This window comes from Brassica napus, chromosome C5 (genome assembly GCF_020379485.1).
Source record: "Brassica napus cultivar Da-Ae chromosome C5, Da-Ae, whole genome shotgun sequence".
Lineage (NCBI taxonomy): Eukaryota > Viridiplantae > Streptophyta > Magnoliopsida > Brassicales > Brassicaceae > Brassica > Brassica napus.
The window spans coordinates 23,911,572-23,929,098 of NC_063448.1; the positions used below are offsets into that span (position 1 = coordinate 23,911,572).

The 17,527-nt window shown below is 37.3% G+C and overlaps 3 protein-coding genes across 4 annotated transcripts; 1 reads left to right on the forward strand and 2 right to left on the reverse strand.

Annotated features, from left to right (window-relative positions):
- The first annotated feature begins 6,507 nt into the window (after nucleotides 1-6,507).
- Nucleotides 6,508-6,997, forward strand: LOC125587158 (F-box protein At2g35280-like). Its single transcript, XM_048757331.1, has 2 exons — nucleotides 6,508-6,781; nucleotides 6,852-6,997. Exons 1-2 carry the CDS (start codon nucleotides 6,508-6,510, stop codon nucleotides 6,995-6,997), a joined length of 420 nt encoding a protein of 139 aa, XP_048613288.1.
- Nucleotides 6,998-8,755: 1,758 nt separating this feature from the next.
- Nucleotides 8,756-9,971, reverse strand: LOC111212596 (acyl-CoA-binding protein-like). 2 transcript variants are annotated; one of them, XM_048758763.1, is made up of 5 exons: nucleotides 9,928-9,971; nucleotides 9,728-9,854; nucleotides 9,315-9,432; nucleotides 9,162-9,224; nucleotides 8,756-9,028 (listed from the first exon to the last, which is right to left on the reverse strand). In XM_048758763.1, exons 2-5 carry the CDS (start codon nucleotides 9,737-9,739, stop codon nucleotides 8,940-8,942), a joined length of 282 nt encoding a protein of 93 aa, XP_048614720.1. In that variant the 5' UTR covers nucleotides 9,740-9,854; nucleotides 9,928-9,971; the 3' UTR covers nucleotides 8,756-8,939. The 2 variants fall into 2 exon arrangements, with proteins under 2 accessions (XP_048614720.1, XP_022569877.1); XM_022714156.2 differs by lacking the exon at nucleotides 9,928-9,971 and having other exon boundaries at nucleotides 9,728-9,872.
- Nucleotides 9,972-10,310: 339 nt separating this feature from the next.
- On the reverse strand, nucleotides 10,311-12,500 carry LOC111211832 (FRIGIDA-like protein 2). Its single transcript, XM_022713123.2, has 2 exons — nucleotides 12,232-12,500; nucleotides 10,311-12,140 (listed from the first exon to the last, which is right to left on the reverse strand). The coding sequence occupies exon 2, from the start codon at nucleotides 11,845-11,847 to the stop codon at nucleotides 10,510-10,512; it is 1,338 nt and encodes a 445-aa protein (XP_022568844.1). The 5' UTR covers nucleotides 11,848-12,140; nucleotides 12,232-12,500; the 3' UTR covers nucleotides 10,311-10,509.
- Between the last annotated feature and the right edge of the window lie 5,027 nt (nucleotides 12,501-17,527).

The following is a 17,527-nucleotide window of genomic DNA, read 5'->3' on the forward strand; positions in this document are numbered from 1 at the left end:
CAGGTTGGTTGCGAGAGACACTGGACTACCATCAGTCGCCCCGCTGCTAAGGTCATATGCCAAGGTTGAGAAGATGACGATCGTTGAGCTCAACAGTTTCATCGTCTCCGCTGGAAGTCAGGTGAGATAGCTGACTATATATATTTGTTTGATTTCAATCATCTCGAATATGTTTTACATGTGATCCTTGCATCCATGATGCAGGAAATCGATTTCCTATGCACTGGGAGGGTCGTTTGAGTTGACACCGATAAGGGGTGGTGTTATGTTGCTTGCTCCAAATGCAGTAAAAAGTTGCAGCGCACTATGTCCGCTTTTACGTGTGGGCGATGCAATAATTTGTATGCCGTTGGAGCACTTCGGTGAGCATAGTCTCAACTGGATTGTTATTTATATAGTTGTTAATAATTGTCTTCCACTTTACTTTCTTATTACAGCTATCGTGTGGAGATGTCTATAGCTGACGATACTGCTGAAGGAACGTTTGTTTGGTTTGATGGGGTGATGATAAAATTTCATAGTCTCCGAGCAAGAGAAGCTGTTCAGATGCTGGTATGCTACAGCTCTGTTCATCAACGTGTTATCACCTAATAAATGACATCTCACCTCCATTTGATTCCATGACAAATAGGCTGAAGATGGAGTTAATCCTAAAGACTCTAGGGTACCTCCTTTCATAGCAAATATGGAAGGACAGTCATACAGTTTCCAGGTGAGGGTTACTGCACTTAACTTCACCGAGCATCATAAGATGTTAACCATAACACGTATTGCTGAGGAGCTTGGTCGTGTGACAGTCGATGACACGGACGACAATGTAAGTATTATGTGTATTATACTGGATCACTGACATCTCGCTGTTTACATTTGCGTGTATGACCAACAACATGAATGGATCAGAGAGGTGATGATGAGGATGAAGATGACATTCCTCCTGGCAAGCCAGCGCCAGAAGAGTTTGGATCTGGAGGGGCCATTGGTGAATCATCGTCCACTGCTGATACGGGTACAGTCCGTAATGCGCGTACTAAGGTGGTGAAGAAGGCGTGTGTTGGCTGATATATGCATCTCAGTTTGGACTTTCAGTTTTAATAATACTTAGACATCTTTGTTTACTTTCATGTATTTGGTTGTTTCACTTTCACATATTTGGTTGTTTCACTTCTGGATATTCTCATTTTTATGGGCAATTTAAGTTTAAGGATTTTGCATTTGGGTATAATTATTTTTTACTGTATTCTTTAAATCGTATTAGTGAAGTTATGCAGAAATAATTTACATACTTATATCTGTTATAATTTATATAGAAATTTGAGTGTTTAGACTAACAACTTAGATTAGAAAAGGGAGAATTGCCAAGTGTGACTCAAAACTTGGAGTCAAACCAAAACAATACCCCAACTTGGGTCAAAGGCAAAAGTAACCTAAAAGGCTATTGAAATTACAACTATCCCCTTGTGACCAAACAAAAAAACGGAATTTTTTTTACGTTTCTACCCCTCGCAAGTCGTCTGTTTAGACGACTTGAAAATAAGTCGTCCAGACGACTTAACTGAAAGTCGTCTGGACAGTTAGTCTTAAACATAATTTAAAAATTTTGTAAAAAATATTTTGATAAGTGAAAAATGGGAATTATGTAATTAACATATGTCTTAGGAGGTATAAATTAAGATATAACAAATTTCAATTGTTTTCAGCATAGATGAGTGAAAGTAGTGAGTCATGATATTCTTTAGTTTATGTTTCATCAACATATGTTGTAGTATTGTATGTGTTCTTAGGGTTAGATTTTGGAAAGCATTAAAACCGTTTTTGAAAATTTTTAAAATTACTTATGCGTGTTCATTTCTATGTATAGTAAACACTATTTAAGTATAATTTGATTTTATAACGTGGTTAGTTAGTTAATCTAGTCATTTTAGTTTAGGGGTTCATTTTAGGGTCTAGGACGACTTAATATTTTGTCGTCTGAAAACAGACGACTAAATATTAAGTCGTCTGTTGTACATTATCAGCCAGAATAAGTCGTCTAAACCGGACCAAACCTTAAAGTTTATCAATGTACTTTTAAAGCTAACCGGATTATTTACCCAATATATAAGGTGATTTTTATTTTTTTTGTTTCATTTTTCACGAAATTCAGAAACCCTAACAGTTCTCTCTCAAAGGCGATTTCGAATTCCCACGATTTCCGAACAAACCATCGTTCTCAACGTCAGCTATCTATCTCACTTCATTCTCACCGTTGTCGCCGCAGCTTCTTCTAACCCTAGCGCCGCCGATTCCTCTAAACCCTAGCGCCGCCGATTCCTCTAAACCCTAGCGCCGCCGCTTCCACTATTTCTGAACAAACCGTCGCCCTCGCCACCGTGGTCACCAACGTTCTCACCGCCGCTTCCTCTAAACACTAGCGCCGCCGCTTCTTCTAAACCCTAGCGCCGCCGCTTCTTCTAAACCCTAGCGCCGCCGCTTTTAACATGATTTTTGTATTTGAACATGATTTTTGAACATGATTTTTGTATTTGAACATGATTTTTTAACATGATTTTTGTATTTGAACATGATATAAGTTGTCTGGAAGAAATAAGTCGTCTGGAAGGTTTTCCAACTGGACGACTTACAAATAAGTCGTCTGGAAGGTTTTCCAACTGGAAGACTTACAAATAAGTCGTCTAGAAGGTTTGGACGACTTATTATAAGTCGTCTGGAAGGTTTTCCAACTGGACGACTTACAAATAAGTCGTCTAGAAGGTTTGGACGACTTGAAGGGATAGTAGAAGGTAGTCTAAAAATAAAATACACTTGAAGGGATAGTAGAAGGTCGTCTAAAAATAAAATACACTGGACGACTTAGTAGAATGTCGTCTAAAAATAAAATACACTTGAAGGGATAGTAGAAGGTCGTCTAAAAATAAAATACACTGGACGACTTAGTAGAAGGTCGTCTAAAAATAAAATACACTTGAAGGGATAGTAGAAGGTCGTCTAAAAATAAAATACACTGGACGACTTAGTAGAAGGTCGTCTAAAAATAAAATACACTGGACGACTAAATATTTAGTTGTCTAGACGGGTAATCAAGACGGGACGACTTAAATTTAGGTCGTCTGGACAACTAGTCAACTACAACTAGTCAACTGGTTGTGTACATTGTGGTTTCGTATGGCCAGTTTCCTTGCAGTTTGAGCATCTCCGTGCCCTGTGTTTCTTCCTGGGTTTGTGTCCTCTCATCCTAGATAGCTCCAACCAAGATTGCCATCTTGATTTCTTCGGTCTCCCCCGACCACGCTTTAGTTCTGGAGGAAAGCATTCTCGTTCCTCAATATGTTGTGACACGATAGGATATATATTCTCTGAGTATCCTGCATACAGATAATTCTTTGAGTACAGTGGACATACAAGTGTGGAGATATGCAAACCAGCATGTATTCCAGCAGCTATAGCATGAGAGCAAGGTATTTTCTCCACTCCATAGACACCACAATCACACTTTGCATGTTCCAAATCAACCACACAGTCCATTTTGCCACCTTTGACAAAGAAATGCCATCCATCAATTGGTTCGACCGTCATCATACCCGCTATCTCTTCTCGAACAGCAAGCAAGTATTCAACAGCCCGGCTATGTTCAGTTGTGAGACTCAAAGCATCTTGTCTCCTTTTCCAATACCATTATCACCAACATCTTCATCATCACCACCAACATCTTCATCATCACCACCAACATCTTCTTCCCATTCACCAGCTTCATCATTATCACCAACATCTTTTTCCCATTCACCAGCTTCATCAATATCCCTTTTCTCTGAAACCTTTTCGACCTTGCTGCGGCTTGATACACAAAGACATACTCTATGGGTTTTGAGTATCTCCAGCAAGTTTCGAACTTGTCTATCACTTGTAACATGAATGGGAAGACTGCCTGGAGCCATCATCATTTCTGCTGGTAATGAGTAGCTAATCTCCACACTCACTGTTCTCATATCCAGGTTATAATCTTCTTGAGCCATTGCAACAAGTTCAGCATGTGTTGAATCTTCATTCAATAAAAACAATCTTGCTCCTTTGAGATCATCAACCACAAAATCCCAACGGAAATCTCTCAACAACCATTCTCCATACACTGCATGTAACTGAAAAATCATCTGCAAATATTCAAAATAAAACACATTAGTAAACATAGAGAAAATGAAGAAGTTCAATAAACATTGCCGCAGACGACTTAGCATTAAGTCGTCCAGAAGACTTAAAGGTAAGTCGTCTAAAGAGGTCACTTTTGCAATTGAAAATTAAAAGGGACGACTTAATTCTAAGTCGTCCGGCTTTGTTTGTTAAAAAAAAAACTTCAGACGACTTATATATAAGTCGTCTACGAGAAACGGGCTAGTTTTGCATTTGACCGAATCGTGTCAGATCTTTGACTATTTCTGGACGACTTATAATTCAGTCGTCTCTGGGAAAGTTAAAATTTCAATATTTTATGAAAACTTGACGACTTACGTGTAAGTCGTCCTAAGGTTAGTTTTGTAATTGAAAAATAAAACTTGAAATTTAACTTTCTCCAGACGACTTAGATGAAAGTCGTCCAGCTAAACGACTTAATTTAAGGTCGTCCGGGATAAGCAAGGTTTGACCAGAAAATTGGGAAAAATTCTGGACGACTTTGCTTTCCCCGGACGACTTTAAATTAAGTCTTCTGGAGGGACGACTTTATATTAAGTCGTCTGGTTAAAGTTAAATTATGAAGTTTTATTTTTCAATTACAAAACTAACCTAGGACGACTTACACGTAAGTCGTCAAGTTTTCATAAAATATTAAAATTTTAACTTTCCCAGAGACGACTGAATTATAAGTCGTCCAGAAATAGTCAAAGATCTGACACGATTCGGTCAAATGCAAAACTAGCCCGTTTCTCGTAGACGACGTATATATAAGTCGTCTGGAGTGTTTTTTTTAACAAACAAAGCTGGACGACTTAATTTAAGTCGTCCGTTTGACCAGCAGACTCATCAGTAAGTCTTCTACATACAGATGACTTACTAGTAAGTCTTCTACGCGAACAGATCTTGAAAAAAAATTCAAATTCGTACCTTAAACTAGGTGAGATGACTTCGTTTGCACACAGGGTCTTCTCCAACCACCCAGAACCTCAAACGAAAGCAACCGTAAGTAAAAACGAAAGAAATATGGCTCTGTCAACCATAGCCCATATTTTGAATCAAAAGCTTGAGTTTTTTGGATGAATATAGAGAGAAAGTGAAAGAAATGTTGTTTTTAGTTCATAACAATTGAAACAGAGAGAGTGTAAAGAGATTTACGTGCATTAAAGGGCATTAAAAGCTCCAAACAGTTCGTACAAGGTTGTTGCCACTATTCATTGCAGTGGCAATATTGTAAATACTTGAAGAAGATGAGGTTGAGACAGTAAAGAAGCCATTTTCGAAAAAAAAAAAAACAAAATGTTAATGGCATTTTCGTAGATAAAATGCAGGTGTGGGGTTAAAATCTCAAAAAAAAAAAGAGTCAAAAGAAAAGGTTAGTTTTCTGTTTGACTTCAAGTTTTGAGTTACTTTTGCAAAAAGCCCATTAGAAAAAGATAATTTTCAATCAGTAATTTTTTTTATTGTTATTTTATGTTATGCAACTTTCATTCATAATGGACTTATACAGAAACTCTTTCTCAGTTATTATATTTTGCTACTTTATGAATTGTTAAATTAGTTTTTAACAAGTTTATTGAAATTAATATATTAAACTAAAGTGATAAAGTGCATCAAAATAATCATTGTGAGCTTAGTCTATAAGTAGCTACGATTGCACCGGATAACCACATACACCCAAACGATCCATGTTATGGTGGACGTTAAAAACGTATAATTTGAACATTTAATTAGCTAAGTTGAATTTCAGGACATAACTGTTTCAGGAACCTTTTGGTGATTTTCTTTTACTAACACTTATAAAGAAGTATTCAAATTGACAGTGTAATTAAAGTTTGGGAATGAATCAGACCCATTTTTATTAGTAAGTCTGAGAGTAACATAACATATATGAATCATTTTACTGATTAAAATTTAAATATTAATGCTAATCAAAAGGAAACATTTTTTAAATAATAATAATGATTGAAGTAATGTTATGAACTTAATTATTGGCTATATACTTTCTCAAGAACAAACACCAAATTTATCTTCCACATATTTACCAATTTAGCACATGTTAGTGAACCCAATATTGTTAAGAGTACTATTAATAATGTCTGGAAAGATCCAACTCCTTAACGATTCACCTTATACGAAATCCGTTAGCGACATTACTATCTTACAATAAAATCTCTTCAAATGTGTAGTGGGGTGATTCAATTCTGATCCGTTACGCTTAAACTACGTGAACCAGAAACCCTCACTCCTTCCTGATCATCTCTTCTATATAAGCAGACCAAAGCACCACACATCACCACCAAGAAAAGCAAAACCTCAGATCATTGTAACTTCCCAAACACTTCTATGGAGCCAACTAACCGTTCTCTGACTCGCCTTGACACCATGCCAAACGGCATGTTGCGCCTCATCATCTCAAAGGTCGGTGCTGCGTCATCCACCGATTACTGCAACACCGTGCTTACTTGCAAGAGTCTGAACTTCAGTTTAGATGATCCCTTGATCGCCAAGACCCTCAACATCGCTCCTTTGGTGGAGAGGCCTCATCTAGCTAACAGGTATGAAAAAACAATGGAGAGCATTTTGGCGGCCAACAACCTCGATGCGCATTACGTTAAGGGTATGCGTGAGTACTTTTATTTTGACAATCACTTTTTGGGACTCAATCACCTACGTCTTGCCTCTAAAAGCCAAAAGGGACCACAAAGAAGCTAAATACCTTTACGGTGTTCTTCACATGGCCTTGGGCATGATCGAGAAGGGCAAAAAGATCCTTACGAAATTGACTGAAGATGAGGGTCTCGACTCTGTTGAGATGAGCTGGGAGAACATCTAGACATCCCTGAGCCAGCTAAACGTGAGGATGAAGGACGTGTATGTGGACTCATATATGAGCATGCAGCCAGAACTCAATTGCCACCCAGCAAAGATCAACAGTCTGCTAAAAATGCTACCATGCATACCTCATGTCGGAATTTTTTGACATGGCCCTAGGTCTCAACCCAGTTACTGCAGCTGCGAGCGGAGCTTAATGGTACACATTGAAGACCAGTTTCATGTTTTTGCTTTCATGTTTTTGCTTTCATGTTTTTACAAGTTTCTTTATATCTTCCTCGCCCTTTTTTTTACTCACAGACAGTTGTACGTTGCTATGTCTCGAAGAACAATTCCATCTGGCCTTAAAATATTAGACGAAACTTCCGGTAAAGACGGTGAAGATGGAGTTACTAATATCGTCTACAAGGAAATCTTCATGGATGTTCAAACAACCCAGGTTAGATCTACACGTTTAAATAATACATCCATATCAAACTGATTTTGTTTACATGAACTGACCTCACCCATTATTTGGCACTGCATACTTAAAACATCTCATTAGTTGCAGTGAAAGCAACATGCCGCCATACAGGTTCACGAAGACACATGAGGTAGCATCCCACTAATTATCATGCACTTTAATGCTTCAGCAACAACATCATTTGCAAAACTACAATCAATATTATGTTGAGACTCTTCACTCTGTTTTCATTTCTACATTTGGTCCACATACGACTCTTATTTTATACTATACATTATTCTAACATACGTAGAAACATGTAAAAAATAATAGTAATAGATTGTACACCCATAATATTGCTAGGTAAAAAGTATACATCCAAAATTCTGATGCAAGGACATGTATATCAATCAATAATCATTATTAAATTTCAAAAATAATATATACTTAAAGAGTCAAAAATTAATTACCAAGCCCATAACATTCTCTTCATGTGATCAACACTCTAATAGACAATAAATACATGTAAAATAATATATAGATATAACTGTATAGTTCTATTAGTCTGCTAATACCAAAACATATAAAAAAATAACTAATATATATAGTTTTCTATAATATAAATATATATTAAATATATAATATACAAATTCAATTTTTATTAAATATACATCCCGCCCGTAGGGCGAGCCGACCCTAGTTTTCATATATAAATGTGGGATGGCAATTATGAAAATGTAATAGGTTCAGAAAAATATATATTTAATTTACGCAAATTAAATGAATAAACTGGAGTTTAAAACTTTTCTTTAACTAGTTGAAATAATATGCCTTAATATTCATAGTTTGTTTTTCTAATTGTGAGATAGTCATTCTTTTAATATAGAGATATCTCACCTGATTATAACTCCTCATATATTCTTGTAACTTCAATATATGAATGAATACATAGAACTATTCAGATTTTTATGGTTTCAGAGATAGTCTCAATCTGATCTTATTTGTTCTTTTTTTCTTTCATTGTTATTTACCTTTAACTCTTTTGCAATCCATTTTAATGGCGACTATTGAGATAACTTTTAGACTAGTAAACATATGCTCACACATCTTTTTTATTATTGGAGTAATTTACAGAAAGATAATAGTCAATTTCACTTAATTTTAAGCCTTTTTCTTAATTGTTTTCTTTTGAATACGATTGACCATGATCATGGTTGGTAATGGATGTAACGAACGTACATACGGTAGATAAGCTTCGTCTTCAAAATCAACAAGACACAAATAATGGTTTTAATTTTGCATTCGTTTAGACCAATATTAAGAGGAAGACCCGAAACCATAGGATCAATTTTTAAAAATCAAGACAGAGGTCATAATGTAAATGATAGATTCATAAGGATGAAAACACAAGAAGCAACAAGAACAAAGTCTTATGCTAAGTTATTTGAAGTTTAGATGGAATTATTGGAGTGGAGCATTTGGTGAATCATATATAAATTCATCAAGTTGAAGCGGCGGAAGCCTCTGCTGCTTCCATGAGTTGCTTCACCTTAGTGATGTAGTCACTCATGGCCTCATCCGTCGATTTCGCTGACATCAAAACCCAAAACCAAGACAAAATAACGGGTTAGATTCGGTTTTAGTGTTGGAACTTCCGACAAGAATCGTAAGCTACATTTGGTTATAAGCAAATAAGTAGCAGCTCAAATATGAAATGAATTACCTTCAACGGCCTTCCAAGCATCCCACTTGGCTCTTTCCTTCATGCTGAACATTCCAGGACGGCCTACGAATCAATCAGAATACACACACAAATAAAAACGTTAGTAACATGAAGCTTCTTAGAGAGAGAAAACTAAAGGAATGTAATATTAACTGGTGGTGACTGGGCCGACGGTGGCTTGCTTGAAGAGACCGTAGAGGATGAGCAAGTCCGCGTCAGATGGTTTCGTGGTGAGCGTCTTGACTTCCTCAGCGTGCTCCTCGAACTCCTCCTGCAGATATATATACATCAAACAATCTTTAATTGCATATAACACCATCAAACATATGATTACAACTTCTAGGCATGGAATACAATAAGTGCAAGGAGACTGTAAACTGAATAACACAGCAAAAAGCTAGAATTCAATCGAGGATTCGTGGAAATAAACCCAACCGGTGAGATTGATTACAAAACTTGTCTGATCACATATGAAACACTAGATCGGCTTAATACATAGAAACCAAAACGAACACTATCCGAACATAAATTGTAACCGAAATGAATAGAAAGGGATATGATCGTACCTTCAAACCCATGATGATTAGACGTTGAGATAAGCAGCGAAAACAAAATCAATGTGTGACGGAGAAGACGAGAACGCGCTTGTGATTATATACTAGATACTCTCAGGCCCAAAACTTTATTTTATTTCTGATAATAGTAAAAATCATACCCATATTAAATCAAAAATAAAAGAAAAGAATAAAACCAGAGATACTCTTACACGTCAGACACCTCGCTGATTGGGCTTATCTACCCATCAATGTTGGTATGGGTAAAGAACATGTTCTGTGTTTCTTTTCTCAACGAATATGTTCCTTGTCCACTCAAACGAACGTCTGTCTGATCATATGGGTTTCCCCATTCATCAATTATTTTATGTCAATTATTTATATAAATTCAATTATTATAGGTGTCTTTTCACAAAAACCAAAACATAGTTGTCCTAAATCAAAACAACTTAAGAAAGAAAATCTTGCTAATTTCAAAGGAAGTGAATCATGGCAGGTTATCTACCAAATCAAAGATTAGAAATGTAAGATCAATCCGTCAAAGACCATTCCCTCCACAAGCTAACTAATAAACAAGACATTAGTAGAGTAAGAGTACACAAGATTAATTATTTTCTTTTATACCATCGCAAAAACAGCAATCATAATCAAGTATCTTATATGTGGTCCTTTGAGAAAATTTACTTTTGTGTCAATACAGAACATCATACACACATAGAGCCTAGCTAGCTCCTTACACCAAAAACTTCTTATAATTCAATATCCCTTGCATTCCCTAGCCAACAATGGAGATGCTACTGAGGATAGTAAGGTGGTTGGTATTGAGGTCGTAACCCATATCCAGTCTGCTGCTCATAGTAGACAGGTCGAGCCGCTATAGCTGGAGCTGGAACCGATCCATATGGAGCCAATTGGTTGCCGTATGGGACATTAACACGAGGCACTGTTGAGTTCACAAAACCAAACGGGTTCACTTGTAAACCGTGCCTAGGATCAGGCAAAAGCGGAGGTTGCTGACTCTGTGTCGGGGCTGTCAAATTGTTACCCATAGCAGCTCGAGGTCGTTTTGGGGGATTGGCAGGGGAAGCGAGCTTAGCGGCTTGCGTCGTCCGAGCTCTCAGATTCTCCAACTCTTGAACGGATTCCTCAAGATCCTCTTCAAAAAACTCAATTTCGAGGTTCCTCTCCTTGATCACTTTGATCACCAATCTCAACGCACTAAGCTCTTTATCAGTAGCTTCGTTCTGGGCCTTGAGAGAGTTACCCGCTTGGGCGCAGACCCTCTTAGCAGCTTCTCTAGAGTTGTACAAACTAGTTTTCAAAACATTAACTGGTCGGAACCTATCAGTCATCTCAAACTCATAAATAAAACTAATGGCGGCAAGTAACCTGCCAGTGTGCAACAGCTTATGAACAATACCAGCGACTATGGTGTAATCCAAACCAAGCTTCTTGGATAACGTCGTCGCTTGTTTACAGTTAGAGATCAAGAAAACGTAATCAAGAATCTCTTCCATCTTAAACACAGATACTAACTCAAAGACTACGACCAAGTGAAGAAACCCTAACGCCTCTGAAGGTTTGTTACCTATATTCAGCCTCCAATCGGAAGCGAGCGTCCTCGCTCTCTCCCTCAACTCGAAAGTGAGATTCGGTTTGACCTCAATCAAAGCTTCCAACAGCAAAACGAAGATTCTCCTCGCATCGGCGGAAGACGACGGGGAACAATGGTAAGAGCCTTCGATCGCGTCAAGAACCAAAGCTGCTGGACTCGATGAGGATCGAATCGCTTGCGCAAGCTCCGGTTTGATCGACAGACGCTTATTCGAGTTATCAACCATGAACGTCCCCAAGCCTTTGCCGTCCATGTTCTCGCAGAACGTTCTCAGTTCCGGCCAGAGGAGCGGTGTCTCCGTCGTAACCGCCGGGGGTGGTTCGGTTTTGTCGGATTGGAGGAGGCGGAAGCGGTCAGAGAGAGAGGAGAAGTGAGAGTCGATGTCGGACCAGGAGAGGTTGAAAGATGGGGAGAGGAGGGATCGGTGAGCTTGAAGGTCATCGAAGGCTTTCTTCAGCTTTTGCTTCTTCTCGTCGATTTGCTTGATCGCTAAGGCGATTGATTCAGGAGCCGTCATTGTAGTAGGAGCCCTAGATTTTGATTGATTTGTCCGCCGTGCTGGCACCTCATAATCTCTGTTTCCTGATAATGCATATATATGTGTGTTTTGTTGACACTATAAAAAAAGGAAGCAAATCACGGTCCGGTTTATTGATCAGTCTCTTTGGTCCGGTAATCACGTATTATGTGGAATGTTATCTTCACCTTCATGCACTGCAAATCTGCAATCTGTCTCAAAAAACTACAATTCCTTCCATATGAGAATTGCTGGTGGAATACAAGGAGCTGGTGAGTTTCCCAGACAAATCCCTAAACACACAGAAAATATATAGCCGTATTCAGGCACCTAGGCTAGAACAAACATTCGTCCGACAAGTCTAAAGAAGAACTGAGAACGCACCGGAGAAGGAGAGCACGTAGCAATAGATCTGAACACCATATTCCATATATAACTGAAGCGCCAAACTAATGAAGACGGCCAGTACCGAAGAAGCCAAAATACATCCACAATGGCAACCGCATAACTCCGAATTGATCCATGCCACAAAGGATCACCAAGCTTCAACCAACGAGATCCAAAATCTGCAACACCGGAACATCATAATTTGACAAAATATTTAAACACACAACCAAATATAAGACACATATTTGTCCCCCAATTATTTTTCTCAAATTCAATGTGAAGGCTACAATCAACTAAAAACAAGTGAGAAAAGGGTGAACCCCATCAAAATATAGATCAAAAAGGTGTAGAAGCACTGTGGCGTATTGGTTAATTCTACACCCGTGTCTGGGGGTGTAGAATCCAAAACAATACAGCTTCTTGTAGATTATAAGATGAAAAACTTATCGGAGATTCCAGTACTTGAGGCAGAGTGGTCATCTGAGAGAGAGTATATCCATCAAAAGAGTTGCACGTGTAGAACCGTGCGTCAATCCAAGTGTTTTGGGGAAAGCTTCATCGTGAAATCATTATCCATGGAGTTGTTCATCAGTATTGCATATGTTGCAGGTAGTTGATCATTAATATGTAATAGAATTAAAGATTATATGATGGTGTAATTGTTACCCATTGTTAAAGAAAATGATAGATCAAAAGAGAGACATAAAGACACATAAGAAAGATAAAGGGGCGCAGCATCAGAGAAAAATTATCGAAAGCTTATCGAAAAACACCAAAACGGCGGAGGAGGCTTTTAAAGGATGAAAGAGAAAAGAAAAAAATTAGGGCGAACTGTCTATTCATATTTCTCTTCATTTTTTTTTCTATTTTTTGGGTTGTCATCATTTAAATATTTATACAAACTGATTTCCTATTATGGTGGCGTTACACGGATTTTCTCATTATTATATGATATATGGAAAGTACGTAATGATAAATTTTTATGTGGGCTCTAAGCTTAAAATATTTCAGAAACCGCATCGTTTCTCTTAAATCGCCAAAAATGATTAAAACCACCATTCTGCAATGACTTTGGGCCAACTTCAGCTTCAACTTTGGCTTTATTTTTGGCTTTTTAATCTTGTAATTACATTTTTATTTTTCTAATAACATCAAGTAATGATTTGAACTTTTCAATTTTCAGATATTGTTCTTTTTATTTTTCTTTATAAAAATCACTTTTTTTGCTTAAATATAAAAATATTTTTTCAACCATAATCTAACACCAATCCGATAATATATGTGTTGGATTTATTCCGTCAAGGAATTCACAGTCAAAAAGTTCATGTCTTTGATTTGGATTTCTCCAATTTGTGACAAGGATTTTAAGAATGGATCCATGACAGAGGAGAAAACATTCCGGTTTCGAAGACAGATTAAATGAGAAAAAAATGGGGAATCATCAGCGAATTTAAAGGAATAAATTCATCATTTAATTGATTCACCTACATAAACAAAGAGAAGCTTTGCAAGAAAATAATGAAGATATTCAACATATACAAATATGCTGTGAAAGTAATGGAAAAGTCTATCTTTATTCATAACATAGAGGTTCCTTATATAAGAGATTACACCGTCATAGATAAATGGAAAGATTACAAATCATAATCTCTTGGTTATGAGCCCATCCACAATCTGGTTCATAACACTTCCCTTTGGATGACATAACCATTTAGAGCTTGTAATGTGTTTTAATGTTGTCTAATTAAAACCTTACCAGGAAAACCCAATTGGGACAAAACCATGGTGAAGGAAAAAGAGTACAACACACATTACTCCCCCTGATTTGGACATTACTCAAGGTCCCTTGGACCTCTCCAATTTTCTGCAATCCGTGGGTGATGAATATCTTGGACAGAATATGCTTCGTCCTCGAACATGATAGTTGGTTCTTCTTTACCATCGGCCATGCCACAATCTGATCGAACATATTGAGTCATCGACCTCAAATACACACACACGAAATCTTGGATGATGTTGCTGTGATATGCGTGTACCACCATGTGTAAAACATAACATGTCTGAAAACAAATCAACAAAACCAAATAACCCCTCTTTGGGCTGGTTAGTATAAAATAAGCCAAAATCAAAGGCTTCTTCATCGTCCTTCTTATGGACCAATCAGATCAGTGTCTAAAACAAGATTTCTGCATCGTCCATCTCAGGACTAAATGGACTTCTTTATTGTCCACCTTTGGACTGAATGGATCAGTGTCCAAAACAAGTGATCTCACGCACATGTACTAGATAATGGGTGAGACTGGTCCATATTAAATCTCTTGAGTACCCTTTTCTGTATATACTATTTGATGCACAAGGATTTCATTGTTAATGTACTCAAGCTGTAATCCCAAACAAAATTTTGTTTTCCAAGATCTTTCATCTCAAACTCTTTCTTGAGATATTCAACTGTTTGAGAAATTGTATCCAGAGGTTCCTAGGATATTCAGATCATATACTTTGATGATTATCAATATTGTTCTCGAGAACTTGCTGTTCTTTCAGCTCAATACCCTCTAGTACTTTCATTATCCAGTGGACCATATAAATATGCAGTCACTACATCAATTTGCTGCAAGTCTAATTTTCTCTCTTATATAGCCAGACTTATGAGAAATCTAAAAGTAGTTGCATCTACCACATGGGAGTATGTCTCCTCATAATCTATTACTGGTCTTTGTGAGAATCCTTGTGCAACATCAGCTTTATATCTCTCGATTTCTATTCCTCGCAAGACCCATTTATATCCACTGGTTTTAACATCATATGACATCTTAATCATATGGTCAAATATGTCTTTCTTCTTTAAACTATTTAACCTCATGTTTCCCTTCAATTCAATCTATTCTAAGAGTACACACTCTTATATTGACGTGGGTTCATGATCCTCGCTTATATTCATAAATTCAAGTGCTACCTTGTATGCAAATAAATCATCTTATGTCGATATTCCTTATTGGTTCCATTATGTTCCAGACATGATATAATCGATTGAGATTCATTATTATCAGGGCCTTTAATACTTTACAGCTTGGCGTCTCAAGCTACATTGTTTGGTACCTATATCTTAGAGCTGGCCGGCCTTATCTCCATGTTTGGGATGGTTTCCTTAGTAACCTCGGATTTGGATTTTGATTATCATTCTCTGCACCTTTCTTTTGTTTCCGAGGATTCTTATCTTTTGGAACCTATTTGGTCTACCACGTTTCATATGTTGTCTAGACTCTGTAGCAACTTGACTGTGTCTCTTCTTGGACATCAAATTCGTTGGTGCTTTACAAGCTGGTTTATATATGACTTAGTCATTCTTTTGTGGGTCAGCAAATGTGTCTCGCATTTGATTAGCTAGCTTTGTAAATGTATAATCTTTGGACGTCTATTTGATGTTAGGAGTTTTCAAGGCTCCTAAGACAAATGATGTAGTATAAAAGATTGTCGAACCAATTCTAAGGGATTTCAAAGCACCGAGAATGCAAGTACGTACTTAATCTAAGTGCAACCGATAATTTGGATGGTTTTAAACTACTACTAATAATAGAATGCAATAACAGAACAATAAAACAATAAAAGAAGTGACTTTCTTTGGTTATGATAAAAGAGAACTCATGGGTATAGGAATTAGACCTTGGGTGATCAAATTTCGAACTAATGATGGCAAATGATCAATCAAAATATCAACCTTAAGCTTAGACACAATCTTAAACAAACTCTATGTCTAGATGAATGTTCATTTACTAACATATTTCAAACATCAAATGTCTCTGGTTGAATAATATGAAAGCAATCATTACTAGCACGTCTATTGGCTATCTTAACACTTTTAACAACAAATGTCTTTGGTAAAGTAGGTTAAAAGCTTAGGAGAGTTGTCTCAGGCATTTCATCAAACACCTTGTGGGTGGAAAATGCCTAAAGATCAACTTTTGAGAGGCCAACTCAGAAGATGCATTATGAATACTCTACTAGCAAGGAATAAGAATGATCTACACTATAACATCCTAGATCTAGCCTAATCACCCTTAATCTCCCTAACCCATGAATTCAAGAGTGGATTACTCACTACTCTTCATGATTCCTCTTAAACCCATATTGGATTTCAGATTAATCATGTAGAGAAATACAGATAATAGATTAGAAATCAACAGGATAACATATGATCAAATGAATCAAAGAGATGAACTTTTTCAAGAGGTTTTTGGTGGTTTTCTCCAAGATAAAGATCCTCTCCCTCCTTGGCTTACAAAATGTACTTAAACTTAGGTTTAGAAAGTGTAAGAAGTCAAGACAAATGAACAAAAGGTCCCTGAAAAATCATAAGTTTCGACTGAGTAAATGACGCACAGAGTGACTTCGTGGTGTAGCTCTGGGAGGTAGCTCTGGGTTGGGAGCTACCTCAGGTGGTCGCTCTGAGAGGTCGCTCCAGGCTTATTTTTTTTACCTCCAAAGTGATGAAAAGGCGAGTGACTTCGTGGTGTAGCTCCGGGAGGTCGCTCTGGGTTGGAAGCTACCTTATGGTGTCGCTCTGGAAGGTCACTCTGCGATGCTCGACAAGGATGGATATGCCTCTGGTAAATTGATCATAACTCCTTCATTACATCTCCAAATGATCTGAAACCACTTCCACTAGAAAGCTAACTCAATTTTCTGTGTTTCCACAAATCTTAGCAACAGAAGATTTCTTTAAGGCCTCCATCCATGCTCATCTTTCATCCCTTTTTGGATCACAATGCTCCAAAACATCTCAAATCACTCCATGGCACACTCCAACACCTAATAAGGACAATGAATGCAATATGGACTCTAAAGATGCCTAATTCTTAATCTATATGATCAAAATATACACGAATTAATGGCTAAAATCATGTAATTATACAAGATATCAACTCCCCCAAACTTGTTCTTTACTTGTCCTCAAGTGAACTTTCAAGAACTCATAGGGATGAGAGGTTTGAAGGTGGGAGCTCATAGCCAAACACTTCTTGTTATACTATAGCTTCTCTAGGCCTATCAATACTCTTATGCTTTTACACAGGTTGCAATGCTCATCAAGCAACAAATACCTTCACCCAACTCTCACATTTATTCACACGCACACACACAAAGTGAATTCTTACAAATGGGCACATGATCTCAATCATTTGGCTTGGTGAGTGAAATTGGTCTAATGTGAAGCAGAGGGTTTTCAAATGCATATTTTGTGGTGACTCATACTCAAAAACAGGAGCAAGAACATTATACAAAATTTATCTAAGAA